General features: G+C 39.3%; 1 protein-coding gene across 1 annotated transcript in view; it reads right to left on the minus strand.

Moving 5' to 3' along the window:
• msra (methionine sulfoxide reductase A) overlaps window positions 1-7,889 on the minus strand; it is a 41,694-nt gene extending 33,805 nt beyond the window's left edge. The window contains exon 1 of the mRNA XM_022769193.1: window positions 7,653-7,889. Coding sequence (XP_022624914.1) covers window positions 7,653-7,788 — 136 coding nt within the window. The 5' untranslated portion in view covers window positions 7,789-7,889. The remainder of the gene's footprint in view (window positions 1-7,652) is intronic.
• Window positions 7,890-16,534: the final 8,645 nt, after the last annotated feature.

Genomic DNA, 16,534 nt, shown 5'->3' on the forward strand with positions numbered 1-16,534 from the left:
GTAAGAAGCAAATGTTTGCTATTTTTTACTAAATTACATCTAAGAATTTATCTTTCACTGCAAATCACTCCTACGTTCTCACTGCTTCTGAGCAGCAAAAACAAAAAAGAGGAATCAGTATGTTCATGTGAAAACATTAATATAGATACTTTATCTTTAGCAGCTGAAGCTGAGTGGAGATAGTTAATTGCCGTAACTTGGACTGTGCCTCCAGTCCACAGCATGCGGTGCCAGGAAACAACTTATAATTTAACTTGGATTTCCTGAAACTCATGACTCCTGATATTTACGTCAGTCAGTTATTTCTGCAAATATTCACTGTCAAAATGACACGATCTACAACAGCAAGCTGCAATAATAATGATTTACACCCACAAGTACACCTGCTAATTAAGAGACTTGCACACAGCAGCTGCTGGATGTCTGAACACATCTGCATTAAGCTGTGATGGGGATGACATTAACTTCTTCATTATCTCTTTGTTTTCGCTTATTTCCATCTTGAGAAGGGGGGGGGGGGGTAGAGGGCGGGGTAAGATATCAGACAACTACTAAAGTAGAAGTGTTCAGGTAACATCAGAGGACAAGTTAAAGTTATTCAGACGTGAACCTGAACACAAATCTCAGTGTAGATGTTGAGTTTTGTACAATGTAATAATGTTGCAAGGCCAATGACCAATCAGAGCTGTTGCTACTTCTCTGTGAGTTTCATCCATCTCATTTAGCACACTGGCTGGACATCTTTAAATCAAAGGTGTGCAGGTGTAGTTTAAGGTGTGACCAAACTGTAAAGCAGGACACAGTTTAGTTAAAAGTAGAATTTAAACACATCACTTGGATTCATATGTTGAGTTCACATATTCCAGACTGGGAAATCAGAATTGATACCACTTAACAATAACATAGTATTCTGTAGTTATTACATCATTAGAGGCAATTAATAGCATTACTTCAGGTTTTTTGTGTTTTATTACTGAATTAAAACACCACCAACTACCACTTCTTTACAGGCAATTGTTATCGCAGTTCAAACTGTTTGGGAACAAAACAGTTGTTTAAAACCAATTAGAAGATTAGTTGACCATTAGGTTGAAATAAACTTAATCAAGAACTTATAAATGAGTCATTTCTGTCATTTTTCAAACAAAAATGCCAAACAATTGCAGGTTACAGCTTCATAAATGTGAGTATTTCATGCTTTTCTTTGTCAGTTAAGTGAACTAGTAGCAGTTGAAAACCATTGGGTTTTTGAGTGTTGCTTGAATAAATCAAGCTATCTAAAAAATCCACCTTGCACCCTGGAAACCTGTTATGGACATTTTACAGACAAAACAATTCAAGTGTTAATTCAAATAATAACTTCAGCCTAATTGAAAGCATTTTTTTCTTGTGAATCATTTTCAAAACATGCCTGTGAATGACTTATATCACTACTCGTGAGTCCACTGTCCAGGCTTTTGACAAAAGTTGGATATCAAATATACCTATTTATGACCCTACAATCTATGATTTACAATCGAAAGTTCCAGGACAACAACTAAACGGAGATCACTACGGTGAGATTATTTTAATCAAATACTTTTCCCAAAGCCAAAAGTAAAAATATATCTAAACTCTTTTCCTAACATAGACGAGAAGCTCTTAAAGTGCTCAACAACTGCCACAGCAGGGCAAACTATCTGCTGATGAAGATTACATGACATTAATTGACTTTCAGGTGTTATTGTTTTGTCACTTCATTTTCCATGGTGAAGAATAAACTTTTGAGTCCCATCTAATATCTAATATCCTGCATACATAATTTTCAATCTAAAATAAAAAAGGTTCCAGTCCCACAGCAACCAAGTCGACTGCATAAAGATATTACAGCGGTCAAAAAATGTGAATGCGACACTTTTTGTCTTTTGTTTGGGCGTCTGGCCTGGCTCGGCTTCGCTTGGCCTGCTTTGTGTCCTTTAGACCAGCTTCCAGAAACACCAAATCCTCAGATTAATGAAAAACATGCCCGCCTTCTCCTTTCGTTTCATCTACCTTTCAAACGTTTTGCACTCAAACTGATATTTTCCCAAGACACTTAAACCTCAATCCAAACGTTACAGGTGAATACTGTTCAAAGCCCAACAAGCATTCATACACAGACCTCTTGTATGGCGCAGGCTTGGCCTTCCTCTGGCTACTGGTGGACTCGTCAGAAGTCAAACATCCGTCCTTGTCCAGTTCAGACATGTTGCTTTGCTCTCCAAAAAGTACAAATACAGTATTCTCTTTTTGATACCATTAAAATTGCAGGTCAGCTCATGAGATATTGTGGTCACGTTACACTTTAGTCTCCGAAACCTGGTCGGGTCCAATCGCTCCAATGCAGAATTTCATTTAAAAAGAGAAAATCGCTTGTTTTGTTTTGTTTTTTGTTTTTTTTAAATTTCCAATAGCCCTTTCCGAAGCAGTTTTCAGTCCGTTGGAAGTACTTTTTCTCTCTCGTCTTTTTCGGAGGCGAGGCAGAGCTTGTCCCCATCCACCACCACCACGACTATGCCTGGACATTTTTTGATTTCCTCTGGCGCTGCAGCCTTGAGCCAGACAGACAAAGGAGCGGAAGCCCTGCCAAGTCTCTCCACTCCAGGCATGGCTTTTTCCTCTCCTCTCTGCTCCCTCGCTCTTTCGTCGTCCCTCTCAACTGTGGCAGCGTTCCCGAGAAGCTTTGGCGATGCTCCAGCATGTCTGCCACGCCGTCTCAACCCTCGCATCCATCCCGATCATCCTTTCGCGGTGGACCCCCACCCTCCTAACCCTTCCACTCCCACATCCTCTTTTCCCCAGTCCAACCCACTCCACTCCAGCCAAAATAATAAACACACAAACTAAATCTTTAAGAAAATCACTCAAACATTAGATTCTTACCATTTCTCTTTGTCTCTTTGAAACTGAACCAAATACCACAGAGTTAGTGTCCTCAACACTGGCTTCACTCACACAACCCTACACTTACTCACTCCTTGTTTTATTCATCTTTCTCTTTATAATGTTAAAGGGCAGTGTGTGTGTGTGTGTGTGTGTGTGTGTGTGTGTGTGTGTGTCTTGGGTCTTTTGTTCACTGCCAGTGCAGATCTATTCATCATGTGCCAAGACTCAGTGCCCTCACTTGTAGTGAAGAGGGTCCAGGTTGGTGCCAACTGCCCTGACTGCCAACTTAGTGCTGCTTTCTGTCTGTTTACACACACACAAAACTCCATGACTCCCTCTCACACACACACACACACATACACACTTTTGTCTTCACCATTAGCATGTTTAGAGTGACAGTTTCACAATAAATAAATATAATCAACAGATGTATGGATTATGCAAGTGCACTATTAGTCGACTAAATGATTGAGCGTTGCTACCCTTGCTAGTCGGCATCAGAAACACTAGTCAGTTAAATTAATTATTCATATTTTATTATATCATGAATGATGCAGGTTAACTTTTGTGAAACTAGCACAATTTCACGGTATTTGGATCTGGAAAATAAAGTTTGTACGTAGGCTGTGTCAGCACAAACTGGCATATAACAGCTCGACCGGAGAGATGTGTCACCGCATTCAGCACAGGCAGGTGGATGTTAACCTGCAAGATAAGAAGACTGCTGGTGCTAGCACTGCTAACATTAGCCGCGCTCAGCCAATGTTAGACACAGCCACCTTCATAGGCTGCATTTGAAGACTGACTGCTTCGCAGCGGTGCACACAGGCCGCCACATTTTCGACGGCTCCTTCAAATGTAGCTGAGAAATGCGTCCTTCTTTTCCTGGGAAACAATGGCTCCAATGGATGGATCCTTCGTGGCTAAACCTATCCCACAATTCATTGCACATCGATAATAAAATAATATGGCAGCAGACAACACCGACAGAGAGACTGAGGATTACACTTTTAAATGTAAGTATTTGGTTTCAGCTCAGTTCAACAGCTAACGGTACAACTGTTAAAAAGACCACGGGCCTTAAAACCTCAAGTTTTAGTAAAAAAAAAAGATACGAGTTGACAAGTTGTCGAGCAACAAGGTAAGGGCGGGCACAGCAGGGGATGCAAAGCAGGAATCCTCCACAGGCCAGACCATCTCGTTTCAATTGATTCGTCGCGGTCAACAAAGGATGTGGTCCCTGAATTGTGACACAGCTATTGTTTACCCACAGACACTGTTACACCGATTAAATTGTGCTCACATTTGACCCTTATCCTGATTGTTTTGATACTTTTAGATTAATTGAGTTGTCTAAATTTAAATTGCAGTTTGATCAACAGGAAAATTAGTCATTAGGAACATCAGTATGGAATAGGGTTGAGCGATCGCTGATTGCTCATGCCTTTGCAAATGTCACAACGATATTTGACTTGTTTTCTCATTTCCAAATGGTCAAAGTTGTCATATTGACATTTTAGGTGTATTGATTGATTTCCAAACGTCAATCATGCTTTGAGTAACACACGGGAAACATTCCACCTTGAAAGATGGCGGTGGCTGCCAGTGGCCTCTGAGCTGACAGAAAACATCTTTTCATTGATCATTCACTCATGATGAAACTGTAAAGTGGGGCTCTATGTTTTAAAATCATAAATCGGCTATCGGCAATTTCACAGGGTGACAATAGGACTGTGGTTAGGATTGGGCAAACCCTAGTATGGAATGTTAAAAGCCAATAGTTCCATTTAAGAATTAATTCTTCTAATATCAGATATTTATTGCCAATACTCTTATTCAATATATCTTTATAGACTTTCAGTGAAAATGTATTGTGGCAATAATATTTCTTTTCTTTACATCAAATGATCCTGCAAACTATCATTCAAAGCTAATGAAAAAAGTTTACTGACACTTTTTGTTTAATGCAGAACAAATTGATTTGAACATTGAGCTTGATTGTTTTCTGTGATTAGAAATACATTTTCCATATTGTGACTTTTTGCCGTGTTCATGCCGTGTGGGCTCGTACAGCCAACGGCATCAAGGGGTAGCGTGTACGTGATGCATTCAGGATCTCAATTTCATATAGTTTCAAACAGCAGATGAGGCAAAGCAAACAAGGACAATACTGAACAGAAATTCAAACTACTGACAAAATGATTTGACTGGCATGAAATGTAATCAGAAGAGACCTGATTAGAGTCAAAGTGTCTGTTAGACTACATTTCCATTCCTGAAGAGCTGTTACTTCTTGTTCCTTTGATATCAAATCAAAACCATCTCTACACCAGTTCTCCAGGTTAAAAAAAGTTTGGTTTTCTCAGTTTCCAATGATCCTCTTGTCACAAAAGGTTAAAAATAAATAAATACAGTACACCAGTCTTTAATTCACTGCACTGACTCTTAAAATCCTACTACTTGTCTGTAAAGCACTAAATGGTCTCTGACCTGAATACGTTTCTGATATACTTGTATGTTACGATGCATCCAGACCCCTCAGGTCATCTGCAGAGTGGGACGGGTTTATTCAGTGTTTCCAGAATGAAAACCAAGCAAGGAAAAGGAGCTTTTAGTTTCTCTGCTCCCTACCTGAATACCTGAGGTCTACTAAAAGCTCATTGAAACCAGGGCTTAAAGCATTATTCTTTGCTGAAGCTTTCTAACAAATTAAATATGTAATTTCTATTCAGTCTTAAACTAATTATTTGCTTGTCTTTGTTTCTATTTTCATTCTCTTACAAATGCAATTTCAATGTCTTCTTAATGTGTTTCTATGCCTCTGTAAAGCATTTAACTTGCCTTATTTCATTGTCTTTTAAATGCAATCTTAATATCTTCTTAATGTCTTACTTTTGATATATTTCTATGCCTCTGTAAAGCATTGTGTCTTGTCTCTGAATGGTGCTACCTAAATAAACTTGCCTTCCCACTTCGCTGCAGGACACACTAGACCAATTAGTTGATCACTTGCTGCCTAGAAGACATACTACAGGGCATACTGGGATATTTATACAACATATATTACTTTAAAAAATATGTAATACCTCTATGAATGTTGTATGATGTATTAATTGGTTCACCACAGCCACACCAACACAAATCTAACACACTTCAACACATTGTCTTTAATTTGTGGGGGAGGCTATACTGTTATTATACCTGAATAAGTTTACACCTAACACAAATTGATAAATAATTCTAACATTGCAATATGTTTTTCAACTGGTCTGTTCTGAGAGGTTTCCGCAGTCTCTTTCCCACTGTGGTCTTATGTTTATGCAAGAATTATGGAAAGTTTAAGACAAGAGTTTGGGGGTTTTTATCTGCACTGTCTATATGATTTAGCATGATATTTATGTGATTATGAACTTCACTTTTTACAGACTTTTAATTTGGATAAAGGAGAGCGCTATTCTATTGAATCAGCAGATAAAAGAATTGAGGTAAAAGTTTGTTGTTCTAGTAATAACCAGAAGTGGACAAAGTACAGTTGCATTACTTGAGTCAAAGTACACTTACATCTGGTCAAATATTACTCCAATACAAGTGAAAGTTCTTCAGTTGTGTTTTTACGAGTTAAAGTACTGAGTACTTCCTTTTGAAAATACTTAAGTATTCAAAGGTACACATTGTTGTATTATTTCACAGTGTATTTACAGGATGTATTGACTCTGAAAAACCTGCTGAATGCACTGACTCACTGTAGAATCTGTAGAATAAAAAACTTGTATCATGTGCTACAAAGTTGATAGAAATAGCCATAAAAACACAATTGAATCAGCAAAACAACAGCCAACTACAAGCTGTTTATCAGAATATAACAAACACTTAATACCTCAACATGCTTGCTAAAGTTGGACAGCAAATTTCTGCAGGCAGTGATACATATTGGTGGTGTTAAACACAGCAAACATTGAAAACAAAAGGAATCTTCATGTAATTTAAAAATTTTTAAACATGGATTTGAAGCATCTTCTGCATCATCTTTATCTAACGTCGCCATCATTAGGACACTGACAGGTTCAAACATGAGTGACAGTAGAGGATAAAAGAAAACTCATTCCTCTGACTAAGCTCTGCTTCAAAGTAACAAGTACTTCACTTCACTACAGAAATGTAGTCAGAATCAAAATTACAGTATGTGTCTTTTAAGAGTAGTGGAGTAAAAGTCATAAGTTCAAAAAATATATTACTCACAGTACAGATACTGGGAAAATATACTTAATAAAGTATTCAAGTAAATGAACTTTGTTAATGTCTACCCCTGGTAATAACAGCTGGCAGTTAAAGGGGTGAAAGAGCAGTTCTGCATTTGTAAATAAAGTTGTTTTATTTGAAGTATATATTACCATATCAGGGGTGGTGACTGACTTATATCACGCATTTGTTTTTATTTCTGGTTCTCAACTTTTATATATTTACATACTGTACAATGTACAAATGTGCAAATGTATGATAATATTCATTCAACTTCACATAATAGCAACAGTTGGTTATTAACGTTTATTTGACGTAATTGCCTGTTTTGTAACTGAACCTGTTCCTGTCGTGTGAGGAAGGCAACACCGCAAACGTTGAGCAAAGATAACAAGGACATAAACCAGCAAACTGCCCCGTTTTGTCTCGTTAACCTGCTGTCAAAAGTTATATCTTGTTGCTACAGAAGCTAGCATGCTAAAGCTAACCAGGCTCCGTTTGTGTCTTACCGGAGACTTTGATGCTGTCAGTCCGCCCGGGCAGCGCTGTCTCTGGAGTCGGCATCTGGGCTTTAGAGGCCATGTCTCCCATCCTACTGTAGACAAAATGACGCCAAACCAGACGGAGCCTGGAGGAGGAGACCATTGAACCGACAGCGGAACCAACACGCTCCCACAGCACACTCAGGGTTAGCTCGGCTAGGTTAGCTACATAACAGCGACATTACCTAACGTAAACACCGGTCTTGTGTAATGTGACGGTGCACAGTTACACAACAGTGACCATAAACAAAACTGCATGCATAAATATATACCACATATATACGTATACTATTATACTTTAAATGCTTTAAGCACAAATTATGACCCTTACTTGTAATTATTTAGACAAATTCAAAACTTTTAACTATTTTATTTGTTATTTATTAGTTTATTTGTATCACATGTTCGCTGAATTTCCCAGATTACCTTTTTATTTCTCTGTGAAGTTGGTGTGTACACTTTGAAAATGTTTACTGTCACTAATAAGTAGCATAACTTTAAATTGTGAGAGTTTTCAATGGACCTTGTTATTGCTGCAGACCAAAATGTCCCATATAGTACAGTGCAAAAGTTGTAGGCACTTGAAGTAAAGTGCTCTTAAAAACAATTCCATAACGAGTTAGTATTTGTTAATTAACTTCATAGAAAGTGCATTAATAAAAAAAAAAAAAATCAAATCAAATCAGTATTTTCTGACACTGTCATGCTGCAAATTACTCCCTTTGAGAAATATGTGTCTCTATTTTTTTAAATTATTATTATTATTTGTATTTACTTTGCATTTTTAAGGGTATGAGGTCCTATGTCAGGCACCGTATTGTCTAATGTTCTGTAAAATATCGTAAAAAAAAAAAAAATTATCTAAATTGTTTTGTTTTTTTTAAAAAATCAGTATTTTCTGTGACCCCCTTTGCCTTTTACACCAGATCTCCTACCCACACTTGCTCGCAGTTTTTCAGGAACTTGGCAGGTAGGTTGTTCCAAGCATTTTGGAGAAGTTGCCACAGTTCCTCAGTGGATTTAGTCTGTCTGTGAGTCTTCTGTCTCTACATCTGATCTCAAACTGACTCCCTAATGTTGAGATCGGGGCTCGGCGGGGGCCAGATCATCTGTTGCAGGACTCCTTGTTGAGAAGATAGTTCTCATGACTCTGGCTGTGTGTTTGGGCTTGTTGCCCTGCTGCAGAATGGTCAGATGCCTCCCTGATGGTATTATGTGATGTATCAGAATTTAAACATCAAAAGTACTAAAAGTTTTACAGGGAGGGATCACAGGGTTTTGAGCTTTATGTCTTTTTACATCATCATTGACAGATTAGTGCTCTCTGTGGCTGTTTTTAATTGGGCTGCTCTTTAAATTGCGACGCGTGTTTTTGCATTCAGCCCCACTCTGTGCCTTTCTCCCACTGTTAGCTGCATTTCTGCAACTTGGACAAATGTTTATTGTTTGTTTGTGTTCTATAGTTTGTTGTTGATGTGGGAAACAAAGTCTGAAAATCACATTAAAAGCAACCAAACGTTTTAATGTGAAATAGTGGTTCTGTTTTATCCATGAAAAGTTATTTTCTCTAAAGTCTAAAAGATAGTTAGTGTGACCTACAATCTTAATCACAATCATTTCATTATAATCATTCTGAGTCACCGTACTGTGACCTATGTGAATGACTTTAGTCCTGTTATTTTAACTTAATTAGGCTCATCAGGCCAAGACTATTGCGCAGTCATCTAATTTAAAAAGCAAAGTCTGCTCTCATCCGTTGTTTTGATTAATTTGTGATGCATCAAAAACAATCAAAAACAAACTGAAAATACTAAGCATAAACCAGACAGGTTGGGAAATAAAGTGGTGTGAACTGAATACACATAGCAATATGAATATCAATGGATGGTGAAAAAAACAAATTTGTTGGCTGTCATGTCCTAAATTGTGTATTTGGAATTCATGTTATTGTTAAACAAGTATTAACTTCTTGTTATTGTCTTATAATTGTAATATTAATCTTATAATCCTGGATTATTGCTATAGATTTAAATTGATCTTAATCAGGGAATTTATGCACAAAGTGTTAACATAAATATATAAATAATATAATATTAAAATACATCAGATTTCATTACATTTCTTGGGAATATTAAAGCAGTAAAATGTTAAAACAGTAAGACAGAGCAAAGATAAATGAGTGTGCTCATCGAATAATGAAATTAAAACATATAAATATATGACACATACAGTATAAGTAAGATAAGATAAAATGTTCCTTTATTGATCCCCGTAGAGGAAATTTAAATTGACATAGCATCACAAAAGAATAGCAGCATGGGGGGGGGGGGGTTGGTTGAGGCTCCATAAGATGGAAGCCACTGATTATTTCATGGTCTGTGCAGTGAAATGAGTGCAGAACAGCCTCCATCGGTCTACTGGTTCCCAGTGCGCTGGGTGGGGGGAGGGAAGGAGGGACAGATGACGAGCCATATGGAAGAACCCGGGAGGAACGTTGCTCATGTTGGAAAAGAAAAAATCATTTTCGGTGTCTGATTGTTCCTGTATGGTGGTGAGAACCATCAATAATTTAGCAGGCGAGCAGTTTTACATTCCACCACAGCAAATGAGTGTTATAGATGAAATGGTGTAGCCATGTTTGAAGTGTTTTTGGAAGGTACCTTTATTTTGTGGTTGTCTCAGTAATGTAGTAATAAATGCAAAGGAGACTCACCTGTACACCTCAGGTGGGAGTCCTCAAAAAAACAACATTTCTTCAATCTAAAACCAGTTAAATACCAGTCAGCTGGATATTATGAAAACCTCATTAAGGTTTTGTATCAATTTAATATGGTTAAACTAGGTTTTAGTGGTGCTGGTGGTGGTGGTGGTGGGGGGTGGGGGGGTGGGGGGGGTTATCTCCACTGCCACACTCCCTTTAGACCTATACCTGTTTCTTTATGAATAGGGTGAACAGATGTCCCCGTTTATGGTGTCCTGTCCCTGGCTGAAAATGTCCCTGTTTGTAATTAAGAACAGACGTCTAGATGCTTGTTTTTGCCAAGAGAGGGGGCTTGCTGTAGCTATAACAGTTTCAGAAGTGAAGCTAAAACCATCATAATGAAGTTATCCAATCAGATCTTTTGTTTTGTTGTCTCTAGGCAGAGAAAAGGTTAGCTGGCCCACTCATTGGTTCATAACTGGGCAGCAAACTAACAAAATGAAACTTCAAACAAATTTAATGACTGCTTCAAAGTTATGGAGGTCTTCACAATAGTTTATTACAGTACAACAGTTAATATGGTAAAAATACATGACTGTCCCCCTTTTTTATTTCATAGGTAAAAACATATATTGATCGCTGAACTGGAAATGTCCCCAGTTTTCATTTCAGATATCTGGTCGCCTCATTTATTAAATGAAGAGAGATGAAGCTAAAAATAATTTGATTTAATGAATTTTGTTGGTATTTGTATGGCATCACATGGATTTTCTAAATGTTTGACAGGAATACTGGAGGTTATTGGGATAAGTTTAAGTTTTACTATTTAATTTTCAACTCTTTAGATTGGTACAGGATGTATTTAGCCTAGCCTAGCAATAATACAAAAACAGGAGGATACAGTTAGCCTCCAACAAAAGAGAGAAAAATACAACAATAGCATAATAAAGGAGCTGGAGCTAAAAAGAAGGAGTTGCTAGCATCCGCGGTAGCGTGCTGACATAGGATCGAACCAAGAACTGGTAACAACCCACCATGCCGCCTGCTGAGGGCCGAATCTGACCTGTAAAGTTACATTACTGGAGTCACACGTTAGCAGGTGGCTGCTGTGGGCTGGAAACTCTGCCTGATCTTTTATGGACCCGCAATCAACCTGAGAACACAAACAAGTGTTGAGTTTTAAAGGATTACGTTTAGTTAGAGTTTCTGCTTCAGCTTGAGGTGAGTCAGCTGCTGTTCCAAGCCCTATAAATTACATTTAAAAGGGGCTGAGGGTGGTGGTGATTGTCACTTGACAAGAGCTGCAGCCATTGTTGCATTTACAAGAAAAGAGGTCATAATATGTCCTCTGAGAAGTGTTACGTCATCATGGACAGATTGGAGGCTACAGTGACTCAGTATCAGAAAGTGACGAGACGGACTGGGGCTAGCGGGTTAGCATGTTAACTTCAGTTGAAAGAAAAGACATAATAGAGACAAGAGTTAACATTGGTGTTGCTTTCCACCACTGGAGAGTAAAGGACTGATCTTTGATCCTGAATTCACGTTTCTTCTAAACAGCTGTTAATGCTAACGTTAGCAATGTAGCAATAGCAAAACTTGCAAATAGCTGATTTAAATGCCACTTTTAGTCAAAAAGCTAGGCTACGTTATCTTCATGCTGACATTGCCGACATTTCCCAATAAGCACACAGGCCTATAATATAATGGCCAAAAGTATGTGGACACCCATGTGTACCTCTGGTCCATAAACAAATGGTTTTCCTAGTTCATTGTGGATGACTGGTCTGCACAGAGCCCTGACTTCAACCCCATCCAGAACCTTTGGGATGACCTGGATCAAGCCGGGCCTCATCACCCAGCGGTGGGTGACACTTTTGTGACTGAATGGGAGCACATCCCTGCAGCCATGGTTCAACATCCAGTGCAAATCCTGAAACCAGAACAGTGGAGGCTGTTATAGCAGCACATCAAGGCCCATTGTTTTGAGATGAAATGATCAGCTGTCACATGGGTGTCACGTTTGGGTGTTTTGGGCCATGTATTGTGTTTTTATTTAGATAACACACCGGTTTATTTGTTGCTTTTTACAATATACTGTTTCTTGGATTGAAACACCATATTAATGTCAGTTTCATTTAGAGTCAGATTGACTGGGCCCTGGTTTGGTGAGGCAGATGCTCTCACTCTCCCTCCCTCCCTCCCTCCCTCCCTCCACCCTCAGAGGAGGACTAGGGATGAAAAGCAGAGGGAGGATAGAGCTGGAAGCTGAGGATGTAAAAACCTGGCTTCAGCTGACTCCCTCTCTTTCAGAGGACCACCCCCTCCCCTCTCCTCTCCTCTTCCTCTCTTCTCTCCATCTGACTGCGCCCAACTTCTCTCCCTCCATCCTGTCACACAGCTACTGTATCCACCTCCTGACTGCACCCAGCACAAACAAACCCTGATATCTGTGGGTTTAGGATACTGCACGGCTCCAGCACTCTTCTGGGTTTGGACTATTTGTGCTATAAGATATTCTCTGGAGAAAAAAAAAACAAAACAACAACAACCAGTTTTCAATTCAGCTGCAGAAGAAGGACGATCCGACCGCCGCATTCCCCGCAACATCCCCTCCGCTTCCTCCGCATCCTCAGCATCCCTGCATGGACTTCCAGAGGAGGGCAAAGCGAACCGGGCGGCGCACGCCAGTCAGGTCGGTTTGAACCGCTCTGTCACCGGACAGAGCTGTATTTACGGAGGACTATGGTGCTTCTTTGGGGGCATCGAACCTTAAGTAGGTGCCCGCTGATGGTTAAAAAAAGAAACCTGCGCCATTTATCCAGCATCCTGCCGCTGGCTGAAAGGTATTGTTCAGTTTTTACGCACGACTGTAGGTTTATTCATTTTAATCCATTGATTTCTTTAAAGGCCTAGTGTTTTTTTAGGACCTCCAGCAGCTCCTTTGCGCTAAATCTGCCCCTGCAAAAGCCGCAGTGAGCTGTCGTGCTCTGCGGAACTTCTTATTTCTGTCTCTTTTTTTTTTTGAAATATGAGCGAGAGGCTGCACACACACCCAGGATACACACCCAAACCCCATCACACACATACACTAAAACCATCTAAAATGTCCTACTCTCACAGCTCTCGGTGTATTAAGACAGATATGATGTTCTAATTATAAAAACACCACACTGTTATATTATTTAATGCAGTGTGTGGGCCTACAGAGATATTTATTGTGTTGTAATGTGAGTCATTTGTGTGGGTGTCTGGACTCGAGTATCTCTTTTTTTTTTAAATATATAGGCTCTAACACGGACACACACACACACACACACACACACACACACACACACACACACACACACACGCCGACCCCACAAAGGGCACCCCCCCCCCCCCCCTTGCATTTTAGCCTACATGAGATATCTGGGTCATTAGCATTTCAGCGGTTAATGAGGCTGCAGATGGGTCCATCTTTCCTCTCCTCTGCCGGGGAGCCGTTGGGCAGCACAGATGCTGCTGCAAATACACAAATGAGAAGAAACAAGGAAAATACAACATGTCATGATGGCTTTTTTCTCCCTTTCTTTTCTTTCTTTTTTGTTATGGAGCTGACAGGACTGTGTTCTCATGTGGGATGAGGAGTAAAATCGCAGCAGCAGCAGCAGCAGCAGCAGCAGCAGCTTCCTCCCCTGCAGCTGTGTCATTAATGCAGTGGTGTATAAGAACGTGCATTATGACTGCTCCTGCTGCTGCTGGATAATGGAGGGTAATGCTCTAATGGTGCAGTGCTGCTTAAAGGACCATACCGGTATTTATTTATTTTTTGCATTATAAAAAATTATTCCTCTCGACCATTTTCCAATGCATGCTGCATTATTTTAGATTTTTTTAATGTGTTTTTTTCAGCTTTCCAGGAAGACATTATTGGTTTCAAGTCATCAGTGGTATGAAAATGAATTTGCAGACAATCAATGTCGATGAACATCACGTCTGCCTTTAGTGCAGCCTGTTTGAAGTTGCATTATCCTTTTATAATGTGCAGTGAGAAGTGTTGGGGATCCTATCTAACTATCTCAAGCGAGATGGTCCAAAAATAAATCAGAGGGAAGTCACATGATTAAATGCATTATAGCCTGAAAGATCATTTCCAATACAGGAAATGAAAATGTAGCTTTTTTCTCTCTGATGTACTTGGTCACTTTGCCGTTGTCTTCAGGCCTCTGGAAACGCTTAAAATAGGCAATTTTAAGAAGAAAAAAATCACACTTTGGTTGAGCTCTCACCTGTGAGAGGAGATTGCAAGTTGATATTTTGTTTTAAAAACAGCATTTTTTAGGCTGGAAACTACTGCTTCAAGTCTGTGCAGATGTATTTTCATACCAGAGTGAGAGAGGAATGGAAACCAGTGGCTGTGGATTAATGCAAGAACAGAATCATAGCTCATTTTGGAAAATGGTGGAGTAAAACATCCAACACGCTGCAACATATGAAAATATTCAGTCAATATTGTTATTAATCTTTAATTAGTCAATATAACCAATAGATAGACTGTACAGTAGTATTGCTAATTCTGTCATTGGCTTGAATTTGAAGGTCAGCAGGATGTAATCACATACACACTCACACCTGTGATCCACTGTAGCATCTTAAAACCCTCCTGAGCTGCTTGTCTGTTCTCAGACTGCAGGAGGAGAAAGAGAACTGCAGAAAAAAACAGTAAGAGCTGTTGTTATTCTGCCTTAATACATAATGTGCTGAATGTATTCAGTATAATCAGCATTATAGATTCTGTGGTGTGGTCTGTATGCATACATTAATATGAATATTTGATATAATCAACTTTTTATACATAGTCATAATTAAATCAGTGCAGTCAACATTCATACATTAGTGCAACCAGTATAAGCAGCAAGAATGTATATGTCATTGTTAGCAAGAAATAATCAACAGAAGTGAACAGTGAAATGTAGAAAATGTGTGGTTTGCTTTATCTGCAGACACTGTGAGAGAGCTCCAAGCTCAGTTTATGTCCTTGTTTAAAATGCATGAAATATGTTGGAAATGTTTCATATTTTCCTCATATTCAATGCCACTTGATGCTTTTGAAATGAAACATACACACACACACACACACACACACACACAAAAAGAAGACGAAAGCCACACTGAAATTTTCATGACGACGACTTAATTTCTGTCAAGTCCTGTCAAGGTCGAGAAATCTGTTGGGAGGATACAACGAGGGATAAAAATTAAAAAAAAAAAAGAAAAGTGAAAGTGACTGGGACAAAGCCCAGTGAAGCAGGACATGGGAAGCTCCAGTGGGATAAAGTGGGATAAAGACTGGAGATGGAGGAAGTGGGAAAATGGGATTGAGACGAACAAAAAAGCAGAAAGAGAATGTGTGGAAACTGAACAGAATTGGACCAAAGTGGGACAGAGTGATGCAGTAAAACACAGAGAATTATGGGTCGCCTCTCCTCGTGTTCACAGCGGACCTTGATTTAAATGTCCATACAATTAAGGCACGCGGTGAATGCCAAGAGAGTGACCCAATGTCAACGCTGAACTCAGTGATCAGGTTCTCTGGTGGCCAAACCGAAGACCCACAATCCTCAGCTGTAAATGATAAGTGCATTTCATAATCAACAACATGGCCGTCTTGATTAAAACAGGACAGATTTCTGAGCTGTTTTCTGGGAACCACCATGGCTTCATGAGGAGAGGCCTGTAGATGCAGTGGCACTGGTGGCCACTAGATGGCGCCTATGTAACCTCCCTGCGGTGTTTTAGCCTATCAGAGTCACATGTGGTGGTTTCCGTTCCCACCCTTTTCTTGCTGGGTCCAGTAATTGTCAAAACTCATGGATTCATAACGTCACTTTGAAAACAGAGTCAGATACAGACAGACCAAATGAAATCAAAGAAACGTCACATAGTCATTGTCATGGTAATATATGATAAGTTCATGAGAATGGGACAAGAACATTATGTACTATTTGTTTCTGTTCATCCGCAACGATCCTACAGTGAAGTTTTAATATTTCAAATCCAATATAATTATCCTTTAGGAATCAAGATTCTTGGCAACTAAAAAAAAACAACATCCATAAATAATCTTCTTCCATGGGGGCAAACCTCACACTCTCCATACTTTAAT

This window comes from Seriola dumerili, unplaced genomic scaffold (assembly GCF_002260705.1).
Source record: "Seriola dumerili isolate Sdu_G_001 unplaced genomic scaffold, Sdu_1.0 BDQW01000025.1, whole genome shotgun sequence".
NCBI classification, from domain to species: domain Eukaryota; kingdom Metazoa; phylum Chordata; class Actinopteri; order Carangiformes; family Carangidae; genus Seriola; species Seriola dumerili.